The sequence below is a fragment of the Oxyura jamaicensis genome, chromosome Z (assembly GCF_011077185.1).
Source record: "Oxyura jamaicensis isolate SHBP4307 breed ruddy duck chromosome Z, BPBGC_Ojam_1.0, whole genome shotgun sequence".
In the NCBI taxonomy this organism is placed as follows: Eukaryota; Metazoa; Chordata; class Aves; order Anseriformes; family Anatidae; genus Oxyura; species Oxyura jamaicensis.
Window position 1 is genome coordinate 13019930 of NC_048926.1, and position 26324 is coordinate 13046253.

General features: G+C 36.5%; 1 protein-coding gene across 3 annotated transcripts in view; it reads right to left on the bottom strand.

The window, feature by feature from the left end:
• The window catches only part of CPLANE1 (ciliogenesis and planar polarity effector 1), a 58157-nt gene that overhangs the window by 27118 nt on the left and 4715 nt on the right, over positions 1-26324 (bottom strand). For all 3 annotated transcript variants that reach the window (XM_035310305.1, XM_035310303.1, XM_035310304.1), the window contains exons 7-28: positions 26135-26291; positions 25237-25340; positions 24869-25051; positions 23106-23355; positions 21849-22001; positions 20186-20946; positions 18812-18996; positions 18055-18135; positions 17201-17365; positions 16352-16525; positions 12508-12736; positions 12134-12273; positions 9147-9364; positions 8702-8866; positions 6845-6983; positions 6333-6442; positions 5360-5521; positions 5094-5202; positions 4418-4724; positions 3036-3972; positions 1766-1929; positions 182-318 (exon numbers count right to left, since the gene is read on the bottom strand). In XM_035310305.1, the coding sequence (XP_035166196.1) occupies positions 182-318; positions 1766-1929; positions 3036-3972; positions 4418-4724; positions 5094-5202; positions 5360-5521; positions 6333-6442; positions 6845-6983; positions 8702-8866; positions 9147-9364; positions 12134-12273; positions 12508-12736; positions 16352-16525; positions 17201-17365; positions 18055-18135; positions 18812-18996; positions 20186-20946; positions 21849-22001; positions 23106-23355; positions 24869-25051; positions 25237-25340; positions 26135-26291 (5030 nt within the window). The remainder of the gene's footprint in view (positions 1-181; positions 319-1765; positions 1930-3035; positions 3973-4417; positions 4725-5093; positions 5203-5359; positions 5522-6332; positions 6443-6844; positions 6984-8701; positions 8867-9146; positions 9365-12133; positions 12274-12507; positions 12737-16351; positions 16526-17200; positions 17366-18054; positions 18136-18811; positions 18997-20185; positions 20947-21848; positions 22002-23105; positions 23356-24868; positions 25052-25236; positions 25341-26134; positions 26292-26324) is intronic.

A 26324-nucleotide genomic window follows, 5' to 3' on the forward strand; every position in this document is an offset into this window, starting at 1 on the left:
AAAAAATTATATAAAATTTAGTTATAATATAGAACTGATACAATAATAATTTCAATAGAACAATAAAAATGTATTTCCATTTCTGTTTAAATAAACTGAAGGATATAAAACAGTTTGTGTTTTTCCCAAGCATGACTACATATGCCAGACTATAGTAAAAGGATGTAGCATAAAAACAAACCTTCACTTTCTGATGTTACATCTAACTCCTCCTGAACAAATGGCTCCACTTCATTAAGATCTCCAGTCAAATGAGGTAGAGAATAATTCCCACAATTAATTTCCTTCTTATCAAAATGTTTTGATTCTGTAGACATTCTGATAATAGGAATCAAAAAAGGTATTTAACAACAAAAATAAATTCAGTATTTGTCTTAGTTTAAGTAAATCTGTCCATCTCAGATTGTGGCCTAGGCTGTAAAATAAACGCTGTTGTCATATTATGAATTTTCATATAAACTTTCTCTGGGAATTTCACTTAAACCAAGATTAATATTAATTTTTGAAATAGCTAACATATTTTACTGACATTAACACCACAATCTTTCAGATGGGCTTCAGAAATATGTAAACAACACATATGACCTACCAAAAAGAAAATGGAAAGTATGAACTGCATCATGACTTCAAAATCACCTGGCTAAGAATACATTTATCTCCCTCACAGAAACTTCTTTCATTAAAAAATTGTCATAGCAGGCACACAACAATGTCTATAAATACTAGTAAGAAAGATCTTTAAATTTCTTTAGTGCAGCAAAAGATGAAGATATATGTCAGAAAGGCCTTCAGGTTGTGGAATCTCCATCTTCAGAAGTATTTAAGATATTAACAAATAAAATATTTACTGCCTTTTCCGTCTATTTTCCTGACACATAAAAACGAATGCAGCTAGGTTACAGATCCCAGATCCAAGGGGTAAAAAAAAACAAACTAACAACAACAACAACAAAAAACAACAACTTCCTCCCCCGACAAAAAACCAAACTACTAACATTTTGAACTATTGTCTCAGCATAAGGAAAGAATGGAGGTTTGATTTTTTTGAGAATGCCATGGTATCAATTATATCAGAAGTATAGATCCCTACATCACTAAGTGTATAAAAAATTTAATTCATATTCAAGAGCCACTTCATTTCCTACATAGAGGTATGTCTAGACACGGAGGTTACTTTTCTGTATCTCAAGAGTAAATTAACATTCATAATGTAATCTTCATTAAAGAAATCATATAAAAAGTGAAGTCTTATAACAGCTATGTGACAATATTAAAGACAGTAGTGGTAATGCTAGTACTGTTTAAAGAGAAAACTAAAGATTTTCTGATGATTATGAAAAGAGGAACACAGAATAGAATGACCAAAATCTTTAAAATCTCATGAATATTTGCATTACAAATTTGGTCATTGTTTTGAGAACTGACACAAACACATGATATTATGAAGCATAAAAATTTGGATTCTCTTTTACAAAATTGATAACATATAACAGTATAGAAGACAACTCCTTAAAGTTTCCAGATGAATTAGTAACTTACACACACATGGAATATATATAATAATTAATGATAATACTTTAGGAATAACTTCTAGCAATATAATAGACTACCTGCGGCTGTTAAATGATATTCATGTAAGTTTGAGTTTACACTCGATATTTAAAAAACATATAACATGTAATAACAGTACAACTTTTCATATTTATATGTTGATTAGCTGGGGAATTACATCCAACTAGATTTCTTAGGTTAAAAATAAAATTACCCCAAACTGGTTTCATGAAGGTCATCATAGGCTTGTACATTCTGGACATCAAGTGGAGGATCAGCCAGTACAGAAGAGCCTTCATCCACACTACTTTCCTTCTCTGTACTAGGCTGGGCTTCTGATAGAGATGCAAATTCTTCCAGACATTGAATAGTTGGACTCTATCAATAATAATAAAAATTCACTAGTTTTAGAAAAGGAAGATACTTGATACTTTAAGCAAAATGTATGCCATATAGTATATTTCTGCTTAACTTCATGTTGTTTTCACTATTACATAGCTAAGAAATTGTTGATTTACAGCTGCCTGTAGAACCCAAGTTTTGCCCCTTTTTGCATTAAGTAGAACAATGGTCCTCTGAACTATCTAAAGGAATCATAAAATAACAGATGTTTCATGATTCCTTTGTTACTGATGCCATGTTACAATTAAATATACACTATAAAAAGATATAAAATATTTGGCCTTTAGCACCAGCAATACTAACCTACTTTAAATTCTTATCACTGTATGGCAGTATAATCATGCATAGATAGAAGCACACACAAAATTTTGGTAGTAAGATGTAAGTAAAATACAGGTGGTACTTGTAAGAAAACAGAAAACAGAAACCAAACACATGGCAAAATGTCTTTCCATGTGTGAAAAGAGCCTTCTCAAAGAAACCCCACAGCCCTCTCCCCACTTTCATGTAGCCTTAATTAAAGAAGATAAATGATCCAGTATGAAATAAAGCAACATTGTATCTGGTTCCTCTGGCAAATCAATTATGTATTAATGCACATTCTCTAACTCCATATAACAGTGCTAGTTGGAAATTCAAAATTCACTATTCACCAATCCACAGCTAGCTTCAGTCAAACTGCATCTGTACTGTCCTCTGAAGACAAATAAATCCACATTCACATTTTCTCTTAGAAACTCTATTATTTATATTGTTTTTCTAATACTCTATCTCCAATTCTGGCTTTCTTCAAAGATAACATTGAAAACTAGACATAGTAATTTAACTTTTAAACATTTGCTCAAATACTGTGTTAACTAGATAACTGAATTTAAACAGGGCTTCCAAAGAGGACTTTCATTTCCAATCGGAGTCTTCCTAAAGAATTCCTGGAATTCTCTTTCTGTAGCAAGTCCTAAAGGAAAGGCTATTCATCAGCATTCTGTTTTACTGAAAATCAAACAATGACATAAAAGAAGCGTAAGATTTTGTTTGTGATGATTTACACATTACATTGACAGTTACTCCATTTCCTCTGTTACCTTAAATGTTGTATTCCTTGCTTGTGATCCATCTCCGTACAACTGTTCAATCAGCCATAAAGAAGAAAGGATGGCAGCCGCTGATGTTTTCACATGTATCATAGGGAAACTCTCGTCTGTGGAATCTTGTTGATTGGAATCACAGGGCAGCTTCTTATCAGACCATCTGATCAACCACTCAAGCAGTTTTGCAATATTGTTAAATTTACCCAAGAATTCTATAGCTAGTTCTTCTCCAGGTACAGTATCAAGTACATGAGTTTTGTAAATGTATTTAGAAGTTGCCGAAGATGGTAAGCTTGAGAAAGTATGCTTAGGGATGCTCTGGCTTGCTGATGCAACAGTTACTCCTTGACTGTCACCCTGAGCTCTGTAAACTGATTTGTGTTTCAAACCAAATAATCCTTCTTTAAACCCCTTGACTAGGTTATGCATACAAGGTTCTCTTTTCTGTGCAATGAACTGTACAATGGCTGGATTTTTCAAAACATTTTTGTTTATACTATGGACAGAAGCTGTAGCTGTTCCAGGATTGCAAGATGCCAGGGTGACAGTATAGCAAGAACCTGCTCTAAACACACTTTGGCTTCTAGTTTTGACTTGTCGACGTTTTAATGTTGTATGAACATCAAAAAAGAGAGAGTTTAATTCATGCTCTCGAAGAAGTCCAGAAAAGCTAGTAAGAAATGGAATTCCAAGGTCACAATACTTTATAAGGTCTCTCTCAAGAATATAACTCAAAAAAAGCTCTAAGAAAATAACATATTCATCATCATCACGTTCAAACTCCCATGCACCAACTATAGGTAAATTACACTGATTATGTGTGCCTTTTCCATGCACTTTTTCCTTATGTTTTGTTTTCCAGTTAAGAGCTTTTGTCTTGCAGGTAGTATTTTTGCTCCCTATATCTCCTTGTCCCTGATGTTCATTATCCCTGTTAGACAAAAAACAAACAGAATTAACATAAAAATCAATGCTAAGAAGATCTAAATGGAAAAATAAGTAAATGCAACATTACTTCCTCTTCTTCCTCTGTTGTTAAAAATGCAAAGCTAACAAAAATCTTACATGAATGCAATTTAAGGTGGCAAATTAATCATCAGAGGCTAAATCCATAGTTCTTACAGAGACAGTAGCTCAGAAGTATCATATCTGAATTTGGTCATGGCTAATAATAATTGACATTTCCATAATAGTATTAGTTACTTAGTACCTGACATAACGTTGACATAAGATTTGATACATTTGTAATTTCTCATTTGATATATTTATTATTCAAGGTGACAATTATCATATTTGGTGAAAACATTATTTTCCCAGTAAGACAACTGATTTTTTTTTTCTTAATGGAAATGTTTCTGCTGCCATTTTTTCCATACCTTTGTGGTGAAGGTGTTTGAGCTCTCATTTCTTCGGTAAGCAAAGCATCAGACAGTGTATCTGCTGTTTCAGCATCACTATATAACTGAGGACTGCCAAGATCAGTAAGTGTGCTTCTGCTTAGACTAGTGCCTAACGAGAATCTGTCGTAACAGTGTTCCACTTCCTCATTAGCTCCCTCTTCTGTTGGCTCCCAAATATTAACTTCTATGGGGCCTATATTCCTTATTACACGCCTCAAGGCCTTCATTCTAGATTTTTCCGCAGCCTGTATAACAACGGACATCATTTCTTCACTTTCAGGACCTGCCCAAAAAAAGAAAACCTAGAAATTTTAAATGCAAACTACTCAGTTTTGACTTACTGTCTCAAATTGCGACAAGAACAACCTTTAAATCATCATTAATTACAGCCATTTAGAAATCCAGACAGTAAATATTATAAAGAGAAGAAAACCATCAATGTGGAGGTCATGATATGCTGTTATTGATATAGACGTATCAAAAATAAAATACAGACTTCACCAAAAAAAACTCTTAAAATTGTCTAAATAAAAACTATAGTAACTGTTTTGTGGGAGGTATGAAAGAAGTGATTGTCACAACTTATTAACTAAGCAGGGTAAAAAAGAACGCTCATTTAATTAAATATTTTCTGAAGAAGGATAGACATTACCTTTAACAGTACATTGTCTGAGTCGCTGCTGGAGACCATGATATTTATCTCTTAGTGGAACCCTTACATCTTCAGGATTAGGAAATGCTTTTACAAAAATTTCTGCCACCTGCAAAAAATAGTTTATTCTTCAGTAGCTAACAGACAAGTGAGGTGTAATTCAAACAGAAGTTACATCAGCAAAAAGTCTAACTAGTAGCATTTACAAGAAAAAAAACATTTGTTATACTCTCTATTGCTTTTGTTCTATTTTTAATTTCTTTTACCTTTTTGCCTGGTGGCAGTTCTCCAAGCAGGCTCAAAATGACATCTTGAACTATTTCTTCAACATTCATGAACCTGCAGAAGGGAATCATTCGGCAAGCCCATTCCGCTGCATTCAGACAATGATCAACTGTGGAGGTACCATATTCATTCTTCTTTAAATCCTAAAAAAACACTTGCTATATCAACATTAATTGACACAAACGATATATTTCAGCTAAGCTATTCAAACATTGCAAACTACAATGATTCTTTCCCTGCTAACATGAAATAAAAACAGCTAACAGCTTTCAGAGTGAGAAATATACAATGGTAGGAGGCAGATCACAGCTGTAATGGTGAAAGGAAAGGAACGGGGAGGGGTATTTCGAATCTGTCAGTGGTTTCTATTTCATTTGTCACTGCTGCAAAACACACAGAAAAATCAAAGGAGCCATCCTGTTTATTTGGAGCTTGATTTTTCTAGTGAAGAGAATTTTGGACTCATTTTAAAAAGAAAGCAAACTTTGTTGAAGACAGCTTAGTTACTAAACTAGATACAACAAAAATCTACATCTGTATTGTTACGGTATATAAGACACATGTTATAATGCCAGCAGTTTCTTTTTCATCTTTAACCTTTGACATAAATCACTGAGGGTATAACAGAGAAAACGTGCTAAAATTTAAATAATTTTCATTATTATTTTGAAAACCAAGGCCCAACCTTCATCATAAAACCTGCTGCATGCAAAGAAAACTAGTACATTAAATAAACATTGATCAGAATCAAAGCCCATCAGAAAAATTTTTAGGAAGCTGCAGTTCACAAACAACAGCACTACTCTGTAGCATCAAGTGCTTACTGCACATTGCATAATTTTGTCCTACTATGCAAATAAGAGTCCTCAAAGAATCATGCATCAGATCTTTAGTATTCTTCTTACAGCTTTATACAATTAAAATGTCTCTTCACTAGGTTAGTAATATAATTACCTTATGCATATTTGCATTTTCCCTTGCAGTTTGGTACCGCCTACAGCTTTCAGATAATCTTTCACGAACATGTAACATCCAACACAGTGCACATAGCTCTCTGAACCAACCTATGAGATAGACATGCAATATGATGAGACTGGCTAAATAAATGAACAGCTTGAGATTTTCAGCTAGAAGAAATTAGTTATTTGTTTTAACAGTAATCCTAGAAAAATGTCATTCTTTCTTTTCAGTAGTGCCCCTATAACACACATCTATAACACATTCATATCTATAACACAGGACCTTTTGGATTTGATAACTAACAAAGTTATATATTTACATATACATATACATATACAAAGATAACAAAGAGATTTGATAACTAACGTAATTAAAAGATAGTAAAAAAAAGTGTTCCTGCAAGCACTGCAGTATAAATCATGCTGATTAGAGTTTCTTTACACCTGTGGATAATCTCTTGTGCTCTTTTTTCATCTCTAAATTATTGTATATTATTGTATACAGACCTAAAATTTTACAGGAAATATCATCAAGTTGATGGTCTCTAGAAGATGTAGAGCTACAGAAAACAGTACGGAAATTGCAGTAATGAAGCAGAGTCTCTGGGAATGGATTCATTGAAGGAAGACATCCTTTCATTCGAATCTATAGATAGCAAAAATAAGCAAATAAACAATGGTCTTTATTTAGATATGATTAGGAAATGTATATATGGATCAACAATTTTTCTTGCTTATCAAAGTGGAAATAACACCACTGCTGGATGAATAGCCTCTCAGTTATAAGCAGAATACTGTCAAGATCAGCACAATTTCCTTAAGCCTGCTTTCCATTTTCTTCAAATCAGTATTCTGAAAATTCACTTAAAAGAACATGTTCCGTATGAGCTATGGCAAATAAAATGTTTTTGTTTCCATGGTAATTCATGAGTATGGTGAAATAAATACAGGAGCAACAATGTATAACTCCAGTTTAAGCCTCTACTTCTAGCCGCTTCCCTGTGCATTAAGCATTAAACCTCTGTGTAACCATGCAATGAACTATAAGAAGATGGTATTTATTCAAAAGACAATTTCCTGATCTGTTTCTCTGCCAGATGCAGGTGTGGAGGGGTTGAGGGAAGAAAAGCTTCTATAGGTACATCAGTGATAAAAGGAAGACTAGGAAAAATATGGGTCCTCTCCAGAAGGAAACGGGAGACCTTTTTACTCGAGATATGGAGAAGTCTGAGGTATTCATTGCCTCATTCTTCACCAGCAAGTGCTCTAGTCACACTGCCAAAGTCACAGAAGGCAAAGGCGAGGACTGGGAGAATGAAGAATCACCCACTATAGTAGAAGACTGAGTCTGAGACCACCTAAAGAACCTGAAGGTACACTTGTCCATTGGACCTGATGAGACGCATGTGCAGGTCCAAAAGGAACAGCCGGATGAAGTTGCTGAGTCCCTATCCATCATATCTGAGAAGTCCATTTGAGGACATCCAGTGAAGTTTCCTCTGACTGGAAGAGGGGAAACATAGCCCCCTTTTTTAAAATGGAAAAAAAAAGACGACATGGGGAACTACAGGCCAGTCAGTCTCACCTCTGTGCATGGCAAGACCATGGAGCAGATCCCGCTGGAAACTCTGCTAAGGCACATGGAAAATAAGGAGGTGACTGGTGACAGCCAACATGGCTTCAATGAGGACAGACTGTGCCTGACAAATCTAGCAGCCTTCTAAGGTTACAGCATTGGTGGATAGGGGAAGATCAACTGACACCATCTACCCGGACTTTTGCAAAGCATTTCATAACTGTGCCTGGACGACTGCACTCAAAGGGCTGCAGTCAACAGCTCAATATCCACGTGGAGACTAATAATGAATGGTGTTCCTCAGGGGTCAATACTGGGACATCTTTGTCAATATATTATGAATTTGGTTTTGTGCAAACAAAATATTGAACAAGATCTTATAAGCCCTGTGCTTAGTGTACTAAGACAACCACTTTACCTGAAGGGAGCACCGTGTTCTCTGGTACATATTCAACCCTAGCGTGATCTGGAATTTGCTTTCATTTAGCAGCTGCAATTTCCAATTAAAATTAGCTTGTTTCTTTCCAATGTAGAAATATGCTTGTTCTTTATCAAGTAGGTACAGAAAGGAGCCAGCTCTATGAAGTTGATACCTTAGAAGTTTACATTCTATTTTGCTGAAACAATTAAACACAAGAGTGTAAAATTATGAGAAGATATTTTAAAATCTTGACTCAGCAAAGTCCAGATGAGAATGAATGCTCCCACAATGCAATTTCAAGCCTGTCAGTAATGTTTACTACTGATAATCAAGTTGCAGAGGAAAACCCTACAAGTTAAATGCTTACTTTTTGCATAATTTTTCTTGCCCATTTCAGTTGTGAAATATACCACTGTGCTGCAGGGCAGGAACAATGAGCAGCTTGGAAGAGTAAGATAATTCGCTGAAGAATTCCTGATACTTTCTCACGATTTTCTCTCTCAGTTTTTAAAATAATGTCATTGCAGTCTTCCTGAAAAATAAAAAAAAATCCAAGTCAAAAACAAGGCCCCAAATTAGAAAGAACGTATATCAGAAAGGAAGATAAGGAAACATCCTTTCTGCTCCTAAGGGAATATCCCCTCTTTCTCTTTAAAGCACAACTTCTTTACGGAAAAAAACGGAGAAGCACACATACTTTCTTATCACCATGTAGATACTTTAAGAAATGAATGGACATGGAAAAACAGACAGCATGACATCCAAAATACATCCAAACAGGGACCAAAGAAACTTCTATTGCGCACACTTACTTCACTGAGAGAAGCTGGCTGAGGACAGTATAATGGTGGTGCAGGAAGATAAAGCCCACTTGGAACTAAACCATATAATTTTCCGCTAAGATCCTTGGCAGAATCCATCAAAAGCTTAAACATCTCTGAGAGAATATCAGCATCTGCCATAACAGCAGCTTTCAGTAGATCCTGTACTGAACTGCAAAGAACATTTACATCTTCCTCTTCAATGGGATCTATAAAATATTAAACACAGAAATCAGTAAATTAATTGACTCACATGGCCTTCATTCTGAAATCAAGTAGCTCTGTTCTCAGGATTCTTATTCACCTGTTACAATGCATACATCTCAACTACTTGCATAAGATAAGATTTTCTGCATTTGAAAATAGGACTCAATTACTAATTTTAGTTTTTCCACGTTAAAGGGAAGCTACTGCCTTTCCAGAGATCAGAAATTTTCAGCCATGCATTTGCTTGGGATAAACTTGTGGCAAATCTTTCTCATCAAGCAGGCATAAATTGCCCATCTTATTAATAGTGACCATAATAATTCTCTTATCTGCGAGCATAACGTTCAAGGTCAAGGAAATATATGTTTGATGTATTTTACATATTACTCCATTTTCTTCACATCTTCTAAAAGCAGCAGGAATTCCAACATGTATCATTAACTGGTCCCTGAAATTTGCATAATACTATACTGCTCTACTTCCATTTCTATTCCTCCTGCTTGTCCTGAAACATATGCTACCAAATCTCTCCACTACCTATCACACTTATGGATTACTATATACACACATATGTGTCTTTAAGACAAAATTCTTGGAAATGAGTATAAAAGAAGAATCTGCATAGTGTTTAGGATAGTGCTCACATAAAGATTAATTAACATCCATCTGCTGACAGGAATCTGAAATGTGGTTTCCAAAAATGCAAATATAAACAGAGTAAAGAATAGAGACTGCACCAGTAAATTTTCTACAAAACGTAACACAGACAGGTTGATCTAGCTAAAAGGAAGAAGTTTAGCAGTAAAGCATTAAGTTAGGTTATGTGATAAAAAGCTCATGTGCATTTGTACAAAGGAGCAGAGAGACAACAGTAGGTGAGGGAACCTGAGTAATACTGAGACCAGTCTACTCAAAGGACCATCACAGGAATAAAAAAATTAATAAAAATTAATAAAAAGCTACACACTCTGGGAAATGAAAAAATTATCTGTGCTCTTCCTGTGATTGTCCCAGGAGAACCATCAGCACCAATGTTCAGGTGTGAAAGCCATCAAGATGAGTAAATGGGAGTAGCCCTCTTAAGTACCCTTTGGACAGAGAGGGGTCACTGTCAAGAGGGATATGCCACACTCCAGGATGTAGGGGAAGAACGTTTTGGGATTTCACAGGGCTCATTATAGGACCTTTGTGAAAAGAAATGAAGGCATGGCATGGAGCTGTGCCAGCCTCACAACTGTTGGACCCTGTCAATGCATAAATATTTTCCTGTGTGAAGGGGAACTATTTTATGTATCAGTGTATGGGAGTTCAAGTGCCAGCAAATGGGGTGGGACTACAGGTCAACAGCCTGTATCTGGGATGCCAGCACCTCCAGAGATGGACATATGTCAGAACAAGTGCTAACAGCCACAGGACCACAGCACAGCTAGCAGTTACTAGAGGGACCAGTGAAGTCCTGGCCAACTGCTGGAGAGAACATTGGGTCTGTGTCAACTGGGAGAGTTGGTTGACTGTGTCAGTAAGGGCAAGAAAAGGATATTTGGATACTGGAGGGACCAAGAAAGTCCTGAACAACTGCTACAGAGGCTATATGTGTGCCAGCGCACGTATGTGTGTCTCTACTGGTGATACCAAAAAAGCAGATGGCTACTGTAGGGATTATACAAACAGAATGGTTTGGGTTGGAAAGGACCTTTAAGATCATCTAATTCCCAACCCCTGCCATAGGCAGGAACACCTCACACCAGCTCACACCTCACACCAGCTAGCTCTGGATGGACTGTGAGTCCAAGGCCAGCTACCAGAGTATGTGTAGACTGTGTGCGGGTGGACAACAATGTCTGTGAATGAGTGAGTCTGTACCAGAAACCAGAGTGAAGATGGGGTTTTGAGGACTCCTCTATGCAGATGCCAGCAACTTCGGAGACTGGCAATCCCAAATCCAGATAGCAGATAGTAGCTACCAGAGCTATTGGTGTATACACTTGTATATACTTGGACCTTCTTCCTGAATAGCAAGAGAGCAAAGCAGGATGAGGTTGGTGGTGCCATTCACGAGTGCTAAGCATGGCTGTAGGTGGTTACGGGTGTGGCAAGCCACAGATGAGTGTTGTAGATGTGTGTTTCTGTATGTGTCCATAGACCCGTGTTGTAGATGTGTGTGTGTGTGTGTGCCTCATAAACACAAGCCCTCATCCTTGCTATCTGCTGGACCTGATGGAGTTATGTTGGACCTGATGGAGCTGTGGGAGCCTCACCAATGTCATGTGATATGCTTTATTCCCCCTCCTCCCTTGACATACAGGAAGGGTAAACATAGAACATCATTTTGATCTAAGCATGATGGTACTTTCCATGCTATTAATATATTTGCACTAGCTTCATGGTAATTAGTTTTAATAAGGTGTTAATTTTCTTTGAACCTGAAATTAAGCTAAAATATAGTCAAATAAGGTATTGGCTAGCATATATGAAGAAGGATCTAATATATGGCCTTACAAAGATGGCAAAGGATGGTGTATAAAAAAAATTTTGCGTGCAAGCCATGAATGAAACTGTCATGTTTTCCTCAAACTAGAGTCAAGAGATGATAGGGTCCATTTTTAGAATGATAAAAAACAAAAACCCTATAGAATTAAAATATTTGTATGCCTTAACAGTAATGCACACAGTGAAGATAAGGTAGTTTTTTCTTTTTAAGACAGCATATAACAGAATATGTAGTGAGGTAACACACACAAAAAATCACACTTATTCACAATTTTATATACCTGTAAACTGCTTGTATTTAACATCTCCTTCAGTTGATGTTTCAGAAGTTACTGGTTGTCCTAACAAAGACTGTAACTTTTCCTTAAAAGTCTGCACTGGTGATATGCTTAATGGCAGATGATGCTCGGTGTTTTTCAGTCTGAAAGCATACCAAGCCAGTGTTCATTAACAATAAAATCTGTATATAATCTAATGAAACTCTGTTAAATGAATATCTAACACAAAGTAACTAATTGTAACATGTTGGATCTTACAGCTGCAAGCAATCTGAGAATACATATTTTAACAACATATCCTTTGGATCAAAAATCAAATCCATGCAAGTACTGTTCAGTAACAAAACATACTGTATTAATTGCAAGCTCAGATTTACCTTGAGAATTCATTAGAGTTCTGACAATACAGATGGTAGGCAACACCAATTGACACAGACAGTTTCCAGTTACCCAGTCTGTGTGTCAACCACACAGCCTCTGGCATGAGTCCACCAACAAAGAACAAGTCAAGAGCATATTCAGCTGTCCACACAGATGAAAGGTTCTGGTCCCTGATAGCTCTGGTAACCAGACAATGTTGCAGTGGAATAATACGGGGGGATATATCTGAGACACAAAAATAGATGTAAAGTTTAAATAGATCTGCATGCTGTAAAAGGAATAATATAGAATTCATATGTTCACATTGGATTTGGATTCATATTTCAGTGTACAATTACTGTTTACTCTATCTATTAGAGACATACTTCAGGGTATATTTGCAGTACATGGATGCAGCTTCTGCCCTGATATACTACTGAAGTCAGAACAAGCTATCTTCCTGCTTAACAATGTTGGGTATGAAGCCATATGCAAAATTAGTGGGTTATTCTAACTTTAAAGATTTAATCACATTGATGGTACATTTGTGACATGCTACATATGTGTCTAATATTCCAGAGGGCACATCTGAGCTAGATGGAAATTCTGAGAGTTTTCCTACCGTACCCATATTGTGCATAGAACTATTAAGGTTGGAAAAGACCTTCAACATCATCCAGTCCAACCATCCCCTACTACCAATATCACCCAATAAACCATGTCCCTAAACATCACATCCAACCTTTCCCTACCCCTCAGGGATGGTGACTCCACCACTTCCCTGGGCAACCCGTTCCAATGCCTGAATGCTACTTCTGAGAAGAAATGTCTCCTAGTTTCCAACCTGAACCTCCCCTAGTGCTACTCGAGGCCATTCCTTCGTGTCCTATCACTAGTTACCTGTGAGAAGAAGCCAACCCCCAGCTCCCCACATCTTCCTTTCAGGGAGTTGTTGAGAGCAGTAAGGTCTCCCCTGAGCCTCCCCTTCTCCTCATTAAACGACCTCAGTTCCCTCAGCCGCTCCTTGCAGGACCTGTGTTCCAGGCCCTTCACCAGCTCCATAGCCCTTCTCTGGACACGCTCCAGGGCCTCTATGTCCTATTCACTACACTTTTTACTGCAGAGGATAAAAAAATACAATTCATTTTTAGGAAAAAACAGCAAATTATTTTAAGGGAGTTTACTGAGAAAAAAAAAAATGAAAACAAGTTTAGAACCATTTTGTTTCTTGAGGATTAAACTTGTTTTCCAAGGCTTAATTTACTGGTTTGCTTGGTAAGATGCCAATCAACATTAACTCTAAGGACCAAGTTGCATCTTCCACCTGTTTACTATTGAGGCAGTAACATTATTTAGGTAAATAATAATGGGAAGAGTGGATGACACTACAGAGGGCTGTGCTGCCATTCAGAGGGACCTCAACAGCCTGGAGAGATGGGCTGAGAGGAATGCATGAAGTTCAACACAGGCAAGTGTAGGGTACAGTTCACTAGTACAGGCTGGGTGCTGACCTGCTGGAGAGCAGCTCTGCAGAGAGAGACCTGGGAGTCCTGGTGGACAGCAGGCTGACCATGAGCCAGCAATGTGCCCTTGTGGCCAAGAAGGCCAACGGTATCTGGGGCTGCATTCAGAAGAGTGTTGTCAGCAGCTCAAGGGAGGTGATCCTCCCCCTCTACTCAGCCCTGCTGAGGCCACACCTGGAGTACTGTGTGCAGTTCTGGGCTCCCCAGTTCAAGAGGGACATAGAACTACTGGAGAGCGTCCAGAGGAGGGCTGTGAAGATGATGAGAGAACTGGAGCACCTGTTGTATGAGGACAGTCTGAGAGAGCTGGGCCTGTTTAGCCTGGAAAAGAGAAGACCAAGAGGAGACCTCATTAATGTGTATAAATATCTGAGGGATGGGTGTAGAGAGGATGGAGCTGGTCTCTTTTCGGTTGTGCCCAGCAACAGGACAAGAGGCAACAGGCACAAAATGAAGCAAAGAAAGTTTTAGCTGAATATGAGAGGGCATTTCTTTACTGTGAGGGTGTCAGAGCACTGGAACAGGTTGCCCAGAGATGTCATGGAGCCTCCTTCTCTGAAGATATTCAAAACCCGCCTGGATGGCATCCTGCGCAATGTGCTTTGGGTGATCCTGCTTGGCAGGGGGGGTTGGACTAGATGATCTTCAGAGGTCCCTTCAACCTCAGCCATTCTGTGACTCTGTGAAGAGTAGGCTCAGGCTCAGAACTTATCTTCGTCTATAAACATGTGAAAGAAGGGGGCAAAGAACAGTCACTGGTGCCCAGTGATAGGACAAGAGACAATAGTAAAAACTGAAACACAAAAGGCTCCATAAGAGTATCAGGAAACACCTTTTAACTGCAAGTATGACAGAGCACTGGCACAGGTTACCCAGAGCAGTACTCGGCTCTGGTGAGGCCGCACCTCGAGTACTGCGTTCAGTTTTGGGCCCCTCACTACGAAAAGGACATGGAGGTGCTCGAGTGAGTCCAGAGATAGGCAACGAAGCTGGTGAGGGGTCTGGAGAACAAGTCTTACGAGGAGCGGCTGGGGGAGCTGGGGTTGTTCAGTCTGGAGAAGAGGAGGCTCAGAAGTGACCTTATTGCACTCTACAGGTACCTTAAAGGAGGCTGTAGAGAAGTGGGGGTTGGTCTATTCTCCCATGTGCCTGGTGACAGGACAAGGGAGAACGGGCTAAAGTTGCGCAAGGGGAGGTTTAGGTTGGATATTAGGAAGAACTTCTTTACTGAACGGGTTGTTAGTCACTGGAATAGGCTGCCCAGGGAAGTGGTTGAGTCACCATCCCTGGAGGTCTTTAAAAGATGTTTAGATGTAGAGCTTAGGGATATGGTTTGGTGGAGCACCTGTTAGTGTTAGGTCAGAGGTTGGACTCAGTGATCTTGGAGGTCTCTTCCAACCTAGATGATTCTTTGATTCTAGGAACTCTCCCTCCTTGGAGATCTTCAAAAGCCATCTGGACATGGTCCTGAGCAAACAGCTGTAGGTGGACCTGCTTGAGCAGGGGGATTTAACAGGATGACCTTCACAGATCTTTTCCAACCTCAAACATTCTGTGATCCTTTGAAAAATTTCCTAACAACCCAACGCTTTAAACAGAATCTTTTGCAGTAAAAAGATAAGCCACTGACTATGATGAATACTCATTCTCAGAAAAATGCTGAAAGCTGGATTTAAACTAACAATTACTACTTGGGTTCAGTGATACTAGCTTGGCATTGCAACTTGTCTTGGTGTCTGAAGCATTTTGACTTCCAAGAGATTGCTGAATAAGCAAAAAATGTGTTGTTTTTTTTGGTGGCTTTTCAGTTCAAGGTACACCATACCACAGATCCAATTTGAGTATTTTAAGTGCTGCTTTTCTCCCATTTTTGTATCAAAGTCAGTCAGAGCCATAGGTCTAGGCAAAAGTAGTATTAAGAACCATGAAATTCTAATGTTGCTTAATTTGGGTGAGAAAAAAACAACTCATCCCATCATCCTTTTGCCTAATCTAGTATCACACTTTGATAATTAGCTTCAAAGCATAGAAAAAAAGATATAAAAAGCCAAACAAACAAAAACCTATGGTTTACATAAATCAGTTGCCCACAAACTTTTAACTTTAAATAGCAAAATATTATCAATAATCAAGAAATGAAAAATTAATCTCACACAGAGAAACACACTCTCCTTGACTAAAAATATCTGGAAAAGTAATTTTATCTTTACAATTAATAATGTTAATAATGTTGAAACCATCAATCACCAAGTCGAAGCACAATATACAACATTGACATAAACATGAAAAAATTACAAGAGTTAAACACAGAAAATTAAACTGCTTTTAAGAAAAATACCTGGTTCAATGTGGAGTGGATGTAGGATGTCAACATTGTGGGGTGGAAAGATATAGAGCAGCTGATTTGTGAAATAAGCAGCCATGAATCGTGCCATGGATCGAATCACAGCCATAGCAGCTTCAGTATGAACATCAGTTATCATCCACAGTTCATGCTGAGAATACTTAGTGTCTAAAAAAAAACAGATGTCAAATTAGAACATTTGAGGGAAATTTTAAATTTGAACACTAAAATTGCTTAATCAACTTATAAGATATATATTTTTTAATACTAAAATACATTAAATTTATTGACTTTTTTTAGGACATAGCTGAATCTTCTTCACTAATTACACATTATATTAAAAAACTTTTATAGTAGGTTTCTAATAATGACAAATGGACCTCTGGACCTCTAATATCTTAAAATTAGACCAGAACTGAGTTAAAAAGCTGTTTACATTTGAAAATTTAGATGCCGTTATGACTTTGGAGAAAAAGAACACAAAAGTTTTCAAAAAAAACCCCGTCAACTGTTCACCAATCTTAAATCAACTACTTCAACATATTGTATCATTTTGAACCTAGATTTGAATCTAGAGATATTTAAACAGGCCAAGTTTTCACTATCAATTTTACAGTGAAAGCTGCCTGAATGCTTACTCCAACACATCCAGATGATAGGGAATCTGACAATCAGAAAAAGATCTAAGGTAACTTAAAATAGAAATCTGTCTGACATCAGCTTCAGTCCAGTGTAAAGAGAAAATAATGATGTCAAGTGTGTGTGTGATGGCATATAAATCACAGACTAGGTTACTCAAATAGTATCAACATACACATTCAGTTTTATGCAATACAAACATACCAGAAAATTTTTCCATCTGCTTCATTGAGACCTGTGATCGCCTCAGAATTTCTTGTACTAGATGATCACAGAGTCCCTGAGCCTCACACAAGTTATAGTGATACAGATGGCAGAACAGTATAGCAAGGTAGTATCTAGTCTGAAGAAAGCATGCTCTTTTTCCTCCTGCATTAAAGGAGAAGGGAAGTCGTTAGACAAGAAAACAATAAACACAGAAAACAGACAGAGCAAGTTTAAAAGTACAAGTTCCTCCTACTCCAGAAAGGTATCTACACAAATCTCTCTTCTACACAGAAAGGTATCTACACAAAACTCTGAGAAGCTGAGTAGAAGAAATCAGGAGCAGCTGTTTTAGGATATACAATCCTCTGTCAACCTGTAAGTTACTAGTGGGTTAAATGTAATCCATAATGGTTTCACTTAAAGAGATATTGCAGTTTTCTAAGTACTATAGCATGTAACTTAAGACAAACAGGACAACTCAAGGTAGTTTAGCCTTTACAGAAGAGATGCCTAAAGTACAAAGAAATTGCTTTGAGATCCACTAGTCTTCCAGTATCCTGAATTCTTTCTGCACAACGTATCCTTCTTGGACCAAGTACTTTACAGTCACAAGAAAATTCTGATATCAGTGTAGAACTCTGATATCAATGTAGAAATGTATGGGCTTTTCTCAAGGAACAATCAAACATAAGTTTTGGTTGGTGTCTATTCAATCTCCAGCTTAATTTCAAACATGCATCCTTCTTTTTTGCCTCCTTTTTTGACAAGGCAACAGAGAATCACAAATAACTACACAAAGTAATCATACATATTCTCCCCTTCCCCCATCAAGAAAATATTTTATCCCTTACCCTTTGCCTTGATTTCACAAAGAGATCTTTTCCAAACATCCACAGATTCTCTGTATGAGCCTAAAAGGAACTTCTCCTCACCTTTAAAAAAAAGATCACATATCAATACATTAAAAGCTCTACATAGTTACAGTTTTACATGTGCAAACACACACTTACTGCAGTATAATTTACAATATATATATATATGTATACACACACACACACACACACAGACAGTGTGGAGAAAGAGCACCAGACACAAGTGTGTAGGAAATTAAGCTACAGCCATACACTTTTTGCAAAATAAATACGCTAGATTAAGTCCATTATGCTACATTAACGATGCTTAGTTGAGGCTGACTGCATTTATGTACATGATGTGTTCATGCCCACAATGTTCACACAGACTGAGCTCGATTTCTAAACAGAAATCCAGTCAAGATAAGTATTGTGATGCCAATATACCTCGGAAGAAATAAAACAGAGCAGGATTCAGATCTTTCTTATTCTCTAGCTCATGATTCAAAGCAAAATTAATAAGAGTTTTTTTATTTAGCTCAATGAGCTCTGTAGAATAATACAAGTATAGTATGTCTACAAGTGTAGACATGAAATATTTAGAAGAGTTCTAACCAAATTTTAAGAGAAGCTCAACACTAACTTATTTTTTAATTTGGTGGACAGTTACTGACTCTCATTAAGTTGGACCTAATTTTCTAGTGTTCAGTTAACTGTGCAACTACCTAACAGTTGTAGTTCTTTACGAAGTACTAACCAGCTACTGAATTAATCTTCAAATGTTGTTCTAAGGCCACTCCTGAAGACTGGAGAGTTGCTTGTATATGATTTAAGAGCAATGAGACAACAGACTCCTCTTCTGCATTCTTGTATGCTCTTCTGTTCAGCTGCACCTGATACCACACCACTTTGTTATACAATAGTCGCCATAGTACAACCAATCTGTAGTTCAAGAAGTAAAATATGAAAAGACGACAAAAAGTTCAATTTATTTTTTTTCTGTTTTGCATTATGAATTTAAAAACAAAATTATGTTTTATGTTAAAAACTATTTTCCTCACTGCAACAATGGGAAAAATAAACACTTTTTGCCCTGGGTTTTGATTTTTGATCAATAAACATCACTATGTTTATGAAAATTCAGAAGAATTAGGATCCTCCAAGTACCCCAACACTGTCTTCAAAGTGAATCCCTGGCTACCCAAACAATAGCGAAATGAAATAAATCAGATAAATCTCAAAGCAGATTATCAATGACTCTGTAAAGAAGACTGATGAAATATATGATGTAAGTAAGCATAACTGAAAAATGAAGTCAGGGAAAAGCGGACTGCAGAGCATGAACCTAGGGCTAACAAGTCCCTGCAGCCTAGCACAGTACTATTAAGTGTACCAGCTCAGAGAGGTAATAAACTTGTCAATAACAACCAAATATGCACTGCCATAGACCTGAGAAAGCTTACACAAAACCGTAATACATCTGCATCTTGTTCTCTAGCACTTCTGCTTCCAATACTAATTTGTGCAGAGCCAGTCATAGTAATAAATGCACCGCTCACTCAGGACCTGGAGCACAACTAACCCAGACTGTGATCACGTAAGAGACAATTGCCTATCAAATTCACAAGGAACCTAACTTTATACTTTCAGCTTACTGAAGAAATATATTCCACTGTAGTAAGAGGAAAGTTTCTTTCAAGCCTATGTGTAAAACTTCAAAGAAACAGCGCTGATAGTTCAATGTTTCCACATACTGCAGTTTTGCTTCTTGCTCCAGGCCACCATATATATATAATCACATGCAAAGTTTGCTGACTAAACCCATGTTATAGATATACTGCATATGAGCCACCTTTTGGCTCCATGGAATTCAGAACTTCTGCTTGGAAGGGGAGGGAATAGACATAATGCAGTAGAAACAACATAAATTGTAAAATCTGGAGTGAGCTTTTACCCCATCATTTATCTCTGAACCAACTTAAAGTTATTAGTTAAGGTAGTGTAACTGAACTATATTCAGCTATAGGTTTGAGCTCCCATCTGCATACTTTAATAGATTACCATGCTTTTCCATGGCGTGAGCTATAAAATAGCTGTTACAACACTTTTTCCAGGCAAAGCTCATTCATACCTTTTTTCTGTCTTTTCATCATAGTTTACTGCTCGAGGAGGCTCTCTAAGCAGAGATTTCAGTGAGCTGAATTTCTGAGTCGCGTTGTCATCAAGAAGTAGGAAAATAGGCACAACAAGTGAGTCAAGCTCCACAAGACTATGAACACCAGGAGATGCAAAAAAATTCTCATACTGTGGTATGCATATGCTACTTAGAGTGTGAGAAACCATCTTCAAAAGACAGAAGCATGCAAAAAGGTTTTTGGAGAACAATGGATCTTGCTGCTGAACGAGCATCAACTTTAAAGTTTGCAGTGTCAGCTTTGTCACATGCCCAGTAAGACTGGCTTTTGAATGCCACTGCAAGACAGTTAAGTACTGCTGAAAATATTTTAAAACACAATGAATCCAGTGAGTATTCTTCATGGACTTGCATAAAAGTGCATCCTGATTTAGCAGGGAACATTTCACAAACTGAAGAATGTTGAAAAAATGGGTAATGCAGCTTACTGTATAATTTAGGAAAGTATCCTTCTCTTGCATATTTTTTGAAACCCCTATCCGCCAAGCAGCAAGGAGATTTTTCTGTATGGAATGCAGTTCCACTGGTAAGTTATCTTTCTCTTCAGCATTCTCTTTTGCATGAATAGTATCAAACATTGATGCAAATTCTAAGTGGCCTTGATCAGCTTTACCAACAAATGAGGGGATTCTTTGGCTAACGTAGCTGGAAGAGCTATTATGAAAATGTTTTTCATCGTCTGATTCTTCTTCATAATCCTAAACCAGGAAAGAAAAAAAGAAAAGACAACAGTTTAATCCAAGCCTATTGCCAGAGCTCAGTCTGCAACCCACCATTTAATGAGTTTCACAAATTGATCTTTTATTCTTAACTAACTCACTTAATTGTTAATATGTTTACTTCATTATCAGTTTCAACTAGAGCTCAAATTAAATACGGTTATCTGGAATAGTTGTGCAAATAGAAATTGTATTACCTAACAAAAAAATCACTTATGCTGTAGGGATTGCAAGAGTGTCTAAATCAAAAAATAAACACCCATCCTTTATTAAGCCAAGAGTTTGAGGTAGAATATTTGCCAGATATTTGTAAAATATAAAAGCCACTCAACAAAAGCTCCAAAACTACAGAGAACAAACAAACAACAACAAAAAAACCACCAAAGTTGTGAAATAGAACTGGGAGCCTGTTCTGTGATCAAAGCTACTGTGCCATTCTTCCAAAAGAGACATACAGATTTTTTGAATCCTCTAAAACTGAGGATTAATAACTTACATTCTTTGGATAATAATATTATACTTTCTATTAGAATCATAGAATCATAAGATATTCCAAGTTGGAAGGGACCCATAAGGATCATCAAGTCCAACTCCTTGCACTGCACAGGTCTACCCAAAAGTTTAGACCATGTGACTTAGTGCACAGTCCAAACGTTTCTTAAATTCATACAGGCTTGGTGCAGTGACTACTTCACTGGGGAGCCTGTTCCAGTGCGCAATATTATATATTAATATACCTCATAGTGTGATACTGTTTTTTTTTTTTTTTAATATAGTGAAGCTACACACCTTTTAATATACTGAAGCAACACCTTTTAATTTAGAATATCTTAAAAGTAAATAATTTGTATAATTTTAAGTGGAAAAATACTATTAAGTACCAGTAAGTCCATGGTTTTCTCACTGATTTCCGTTTTGTCCTCTTCCAGAAATTTTGGAATGTTGGGATTGATGGAGTTGTGATTTTGAATGTGTTTTAAAAGGGTAGCTTTTAACGACAACAGTGATCGAATATGTAGATGTCTCTCTTTAGACTAAAAGAAACAATAACAATACAAATCATTATTCATGTCTAGCAAGATCAAACCAGATACTTGGTAAATAAAACAAGGAAATTGGTCTCTTACGTAAAAAGCTTCAGCTTTAAAGTCCCAGACAGAAAGGAAGAACAGGTTAGTAGGTATACATTCACATAGAAACAAACTATCATTTGGCCATGCTTTGGAACTCTGAATTTTCTCAGTATTAGACAACTCTATTTTTTCATGCTGAAGGAATCTGCTTTCTTGATCCCTCAAACAATCCTACAAATTTGCTAGTATTTAGGCCCTTCTTGCATTCTTAACAGCAACATATCTTTCCATATTACCTCAAATTCCTGCCTACTCTCCTGGTTTACACATAAATTCCAGAATATCCCATTTCTCAAAAAAAAAAAAAAAAAAAAAAAAAAAAAAGACGACAAACTGACAGCCATTTGAAGACAAGTGGTATTCCAATGGCAAACACAAAAATTGTCAATACCTATTTTCTTAAGGAGCTAGGTGGTTGGTAACACTTGCAAAACCTTTTCTTTTAAAGGTTTCCATTTTCCCAGACTTAGCTCTATTGAGAAGTGATAGAGAAATAAACCCCAAAACTTTTCATAAGCCTTAGCCAACAACATCAGTTAAGGGCCTAATATAAATACAGACAACACCATTGGGACTGCTGCTGACTGCTCTAGAACAACACCTACATAGAGGCACAATGGTTTTATAGAATAATTTCTGCATCATTCTGAGAGGATGAGTTGGACAGAGTAGCACAATACCAGTCAATGCTCTGAAGCAACTCTACAGAGAAATCCATCCTATTCTATCGCAGACTCAGAAAGAATATATAGTAAAAGTTCAGGCTACGTCCATGTCCTTTACTACATTTTACTGAAATGCTACCTAGACTTCACAGGAATAAAGTTTCGAATAAAACTATATATTTGGTGTTTTTCAGTTCAATGTCATTCTGAAAACTGCTTCCTACTTCAAAAGAATTAACACTAATTTCACGATAAATTGAGGGACTCCATTCAAAAAGGTGCATTTTTATATGTATGAAGTTTTGTTTTACTGAAAGCACACAAAAATCCATAACCCTACCTTGGAGTTCACTAAATTCCTTCGGACATTTTCCAGCCGTTGTGTTGAATCAAGCAAAAGGGATCTTAAAAATCCTGCTGGTGAAAGATTGTTAGGAAGTCTTAGCACTGTTATCATGTATCCATCAGAGACAATGAGGTAGGGTAATCTTGAGTGTGAAGCAACAGAAAATCTCTGTCTCATAAGGTCACTTTCAGAGGCTGAAGAACCAAGAGTCTGACTAGAGTCTTGACACAATGAGTGGTGCTGTCTAAAAGACATAACCAAAAAATAAGATGCAAATATCACATATGGTAATCATGAATAAAATAGAGAATAAATAACTTAATAACATTTTGTACCACTTCCACTACCATCCCAAAAGCCCCATTCAGAATTTTAAGGAAGTGCCTAAATTTTCTCAAGACAAGCAAACTTTGCGTAACACTGTTTGTGCTTGCAGAATGCCACTATTTTTCTGCAGTTGCAATTCTGTGAATTTTAGAAAAATAAAACAGCTTTCCATATTTCCATATTATGTTGTTAATAAATATTATACATTTTCCCCACTTTGAATTTAAATCTCTGTATCACACTCTCTTATTTAGGTCTTGCTGTCTATGATAAGCATTTGAACATGAAATCCTATTCAACTTCTAATAGTCACATATGAAAACCAAAAAATCCTCCAAGATCTGAATCTAAATATTTCTGAATCAGTTCAGACATTCAACACAAATATTTTAAATCAACAAACAAATCTTCCTCAACCAAAGAGGTCTTACAAAGTCTTTTCTTACAAAAAATGAATCCTTACGGAGTTCTGGAAAACTGTTCTGTATATCTTGTAACACTAAACCCATAATACTTTGATATACTGGGTAAAATTACCGTTCTTTTCCTGTATCTTAGTAGTCCAAACTTGAGTAGATTATTTGAAAATAAAGTAGCTGCAGATATTCAATAAATAACCTTAACTGATGTATTTTAATACATTTTACTATCTGATTTCTCAACCAGACAGTGTAAGAAGGTATTATAACGCTTTGAATGTTTTGATGACGTACTACATTTACATGCTATCCAGCTTCAGCCACTCAGTAGTAGGAGATATATATATGCAGTAGGATAGTAGGATATATATATATATGCAGTAGTTACATATATATATATACACGCACATATGTATGTATATATGTGCGTATATATATATATATATATATATATACACGCATATAACACACACATTCAATATAGTAATGTTTAAATTCAGGCTTGTTTCTTCTAAGTATCAGAATGTATTACTTTTTTAAAACTTTCAATTTACGCTACTAAGCATTAACAGAGATCCTTTTATTCCCTGATACACCCAGCAGTAGAATTTCAAAATTTACACCAGAGGTACTCCAAAAATTAAACATCTAACTAGTTCTTCTCCACATATATGTTATTTACAAGATCTGAAATAGAAACGTGATATAAAGTTCAGTAAGTAAAATTAAATAGTGAATAAAGAAATATGACTGGATTAAAACGAGTGTATAATTTTTTTGTGTAAATTCAGTTTCTTCCTACATCATAAAAACATGTTATTTTTAATTACTAAATCCAAACACTAAAAAAACAAGTCAAATAATGTATACTTATGCTATCACAATATCAATTTTTATTATAACAAACCCATTACAAGAAATACGACTATGAATAAGAAACATTGAGAAGATGCATAAAAATCGAAAGACTGAACTTGAAAGATGAAGTTTCAAAGTTTCAAACCCTTTTACCTGTATGTTATTAGTGGATGAAACGGAATAAATTCTGCTGGTCCAAATTCTACAGAGCAGCCAGAAGTAATCAAGGTCAGCAATTCACCCATACAAGTCAATAAAATCAAAGACCCACGTTTTAACATGCAAGCCAAGAAAAGGCTATCAGCAGTCCAGCTCATATCACCAACCCAGTAGGATCTACATTGGGAAGGAAAGATTTTTTTCTGTCAAGTCTCTGTATCAAACATTAGGTTAACTTTATTCCAACAAAAAACACAAACAATCCCTCCCTCCCCACCCCCACCCCCCCCAAAAAAAGAAAAAAACAGTAATAACGAACAACAAAAACAAAAAACACAACAGCAGAAACTTCAATTACTGACCTAATAAACTTGGATGGGACGGTGCCACTCTTGCTACTACAACCTTTAAGGCTACCCGAAACAGTTACAAAATTCAGGGTGTTTAAAAACAAAATCTGAGTTGCCTAGAATGAAAAAAAAAAACCAACATGTAAATAAACTGTTATTGACATTATCAAAACGTCAGTATTGTAAAAGTAATTTCTACTAGTGTGTTATGCATTATATTTGATGTCCTGGAAACATTACTCCACATGAAAGTGACTTGCACTTTGATATTTTGTAATAGTTAAGACTACTTATTAGTTTCTATGCCCATTTCTATATTTGAAAAATAGTTAAGGATTATTATATACCAAATATGTATTTAGATATTCCTTTTAATATTTTATCTAAAACCCTTAAAGTAAGATTATTCTTCTCCAGTAATGTTGGTGAATAACTGGAGCTTCGAAGGACAGCACCAAAACATCCTCGTACACTAAATAAACCGGTCAATTTCCCTGTTACCACTAACGCTAAGAACTGCATTAGACCTGGCCTCTGATTTGTTAGAAGGAGTAACATTATAAAGTGAGGTTATAACCTCCTGTACATTTTAGGCTGAAGCCTGTGTGAGAATCATCCATAATATTTACAAACACAATGCAGTAACTTACTTTGATTTTTTTATTATTGTATTTCTTGGAGATTAGAGAAAAGAGATGACATGGGTTTCTCAACTGAATAACAGAATTCAAAAGTTGTGGCAGAATTTCTTAGCTATGGATATCAATATGAATATAATCATGTGTAGCAATATGGACTTGCTCCTACATACGCTGAAAATGAGTTCTAAAATTTGTTATTAAATCCTTGTTACCAGACTTCATGTGAACTGAACTACTAGCTTCAATGGCATACAGTCCGTCATTCATACCTTTGGATCATTTTGGTTAACAGCTACTGCAAGTAACAGTCCATCTCTTGCAAATGCAGATAGCAAAGCTCCTCTTGACTTTACAGATACACACTGAGGATTCAAATTAACAAGAGAACAAGTCTGCTGTACCCAGTGGATCTGGTATGGCAAAGAACTGAATACCAAAAAAGACCACAAAAATGAGAGG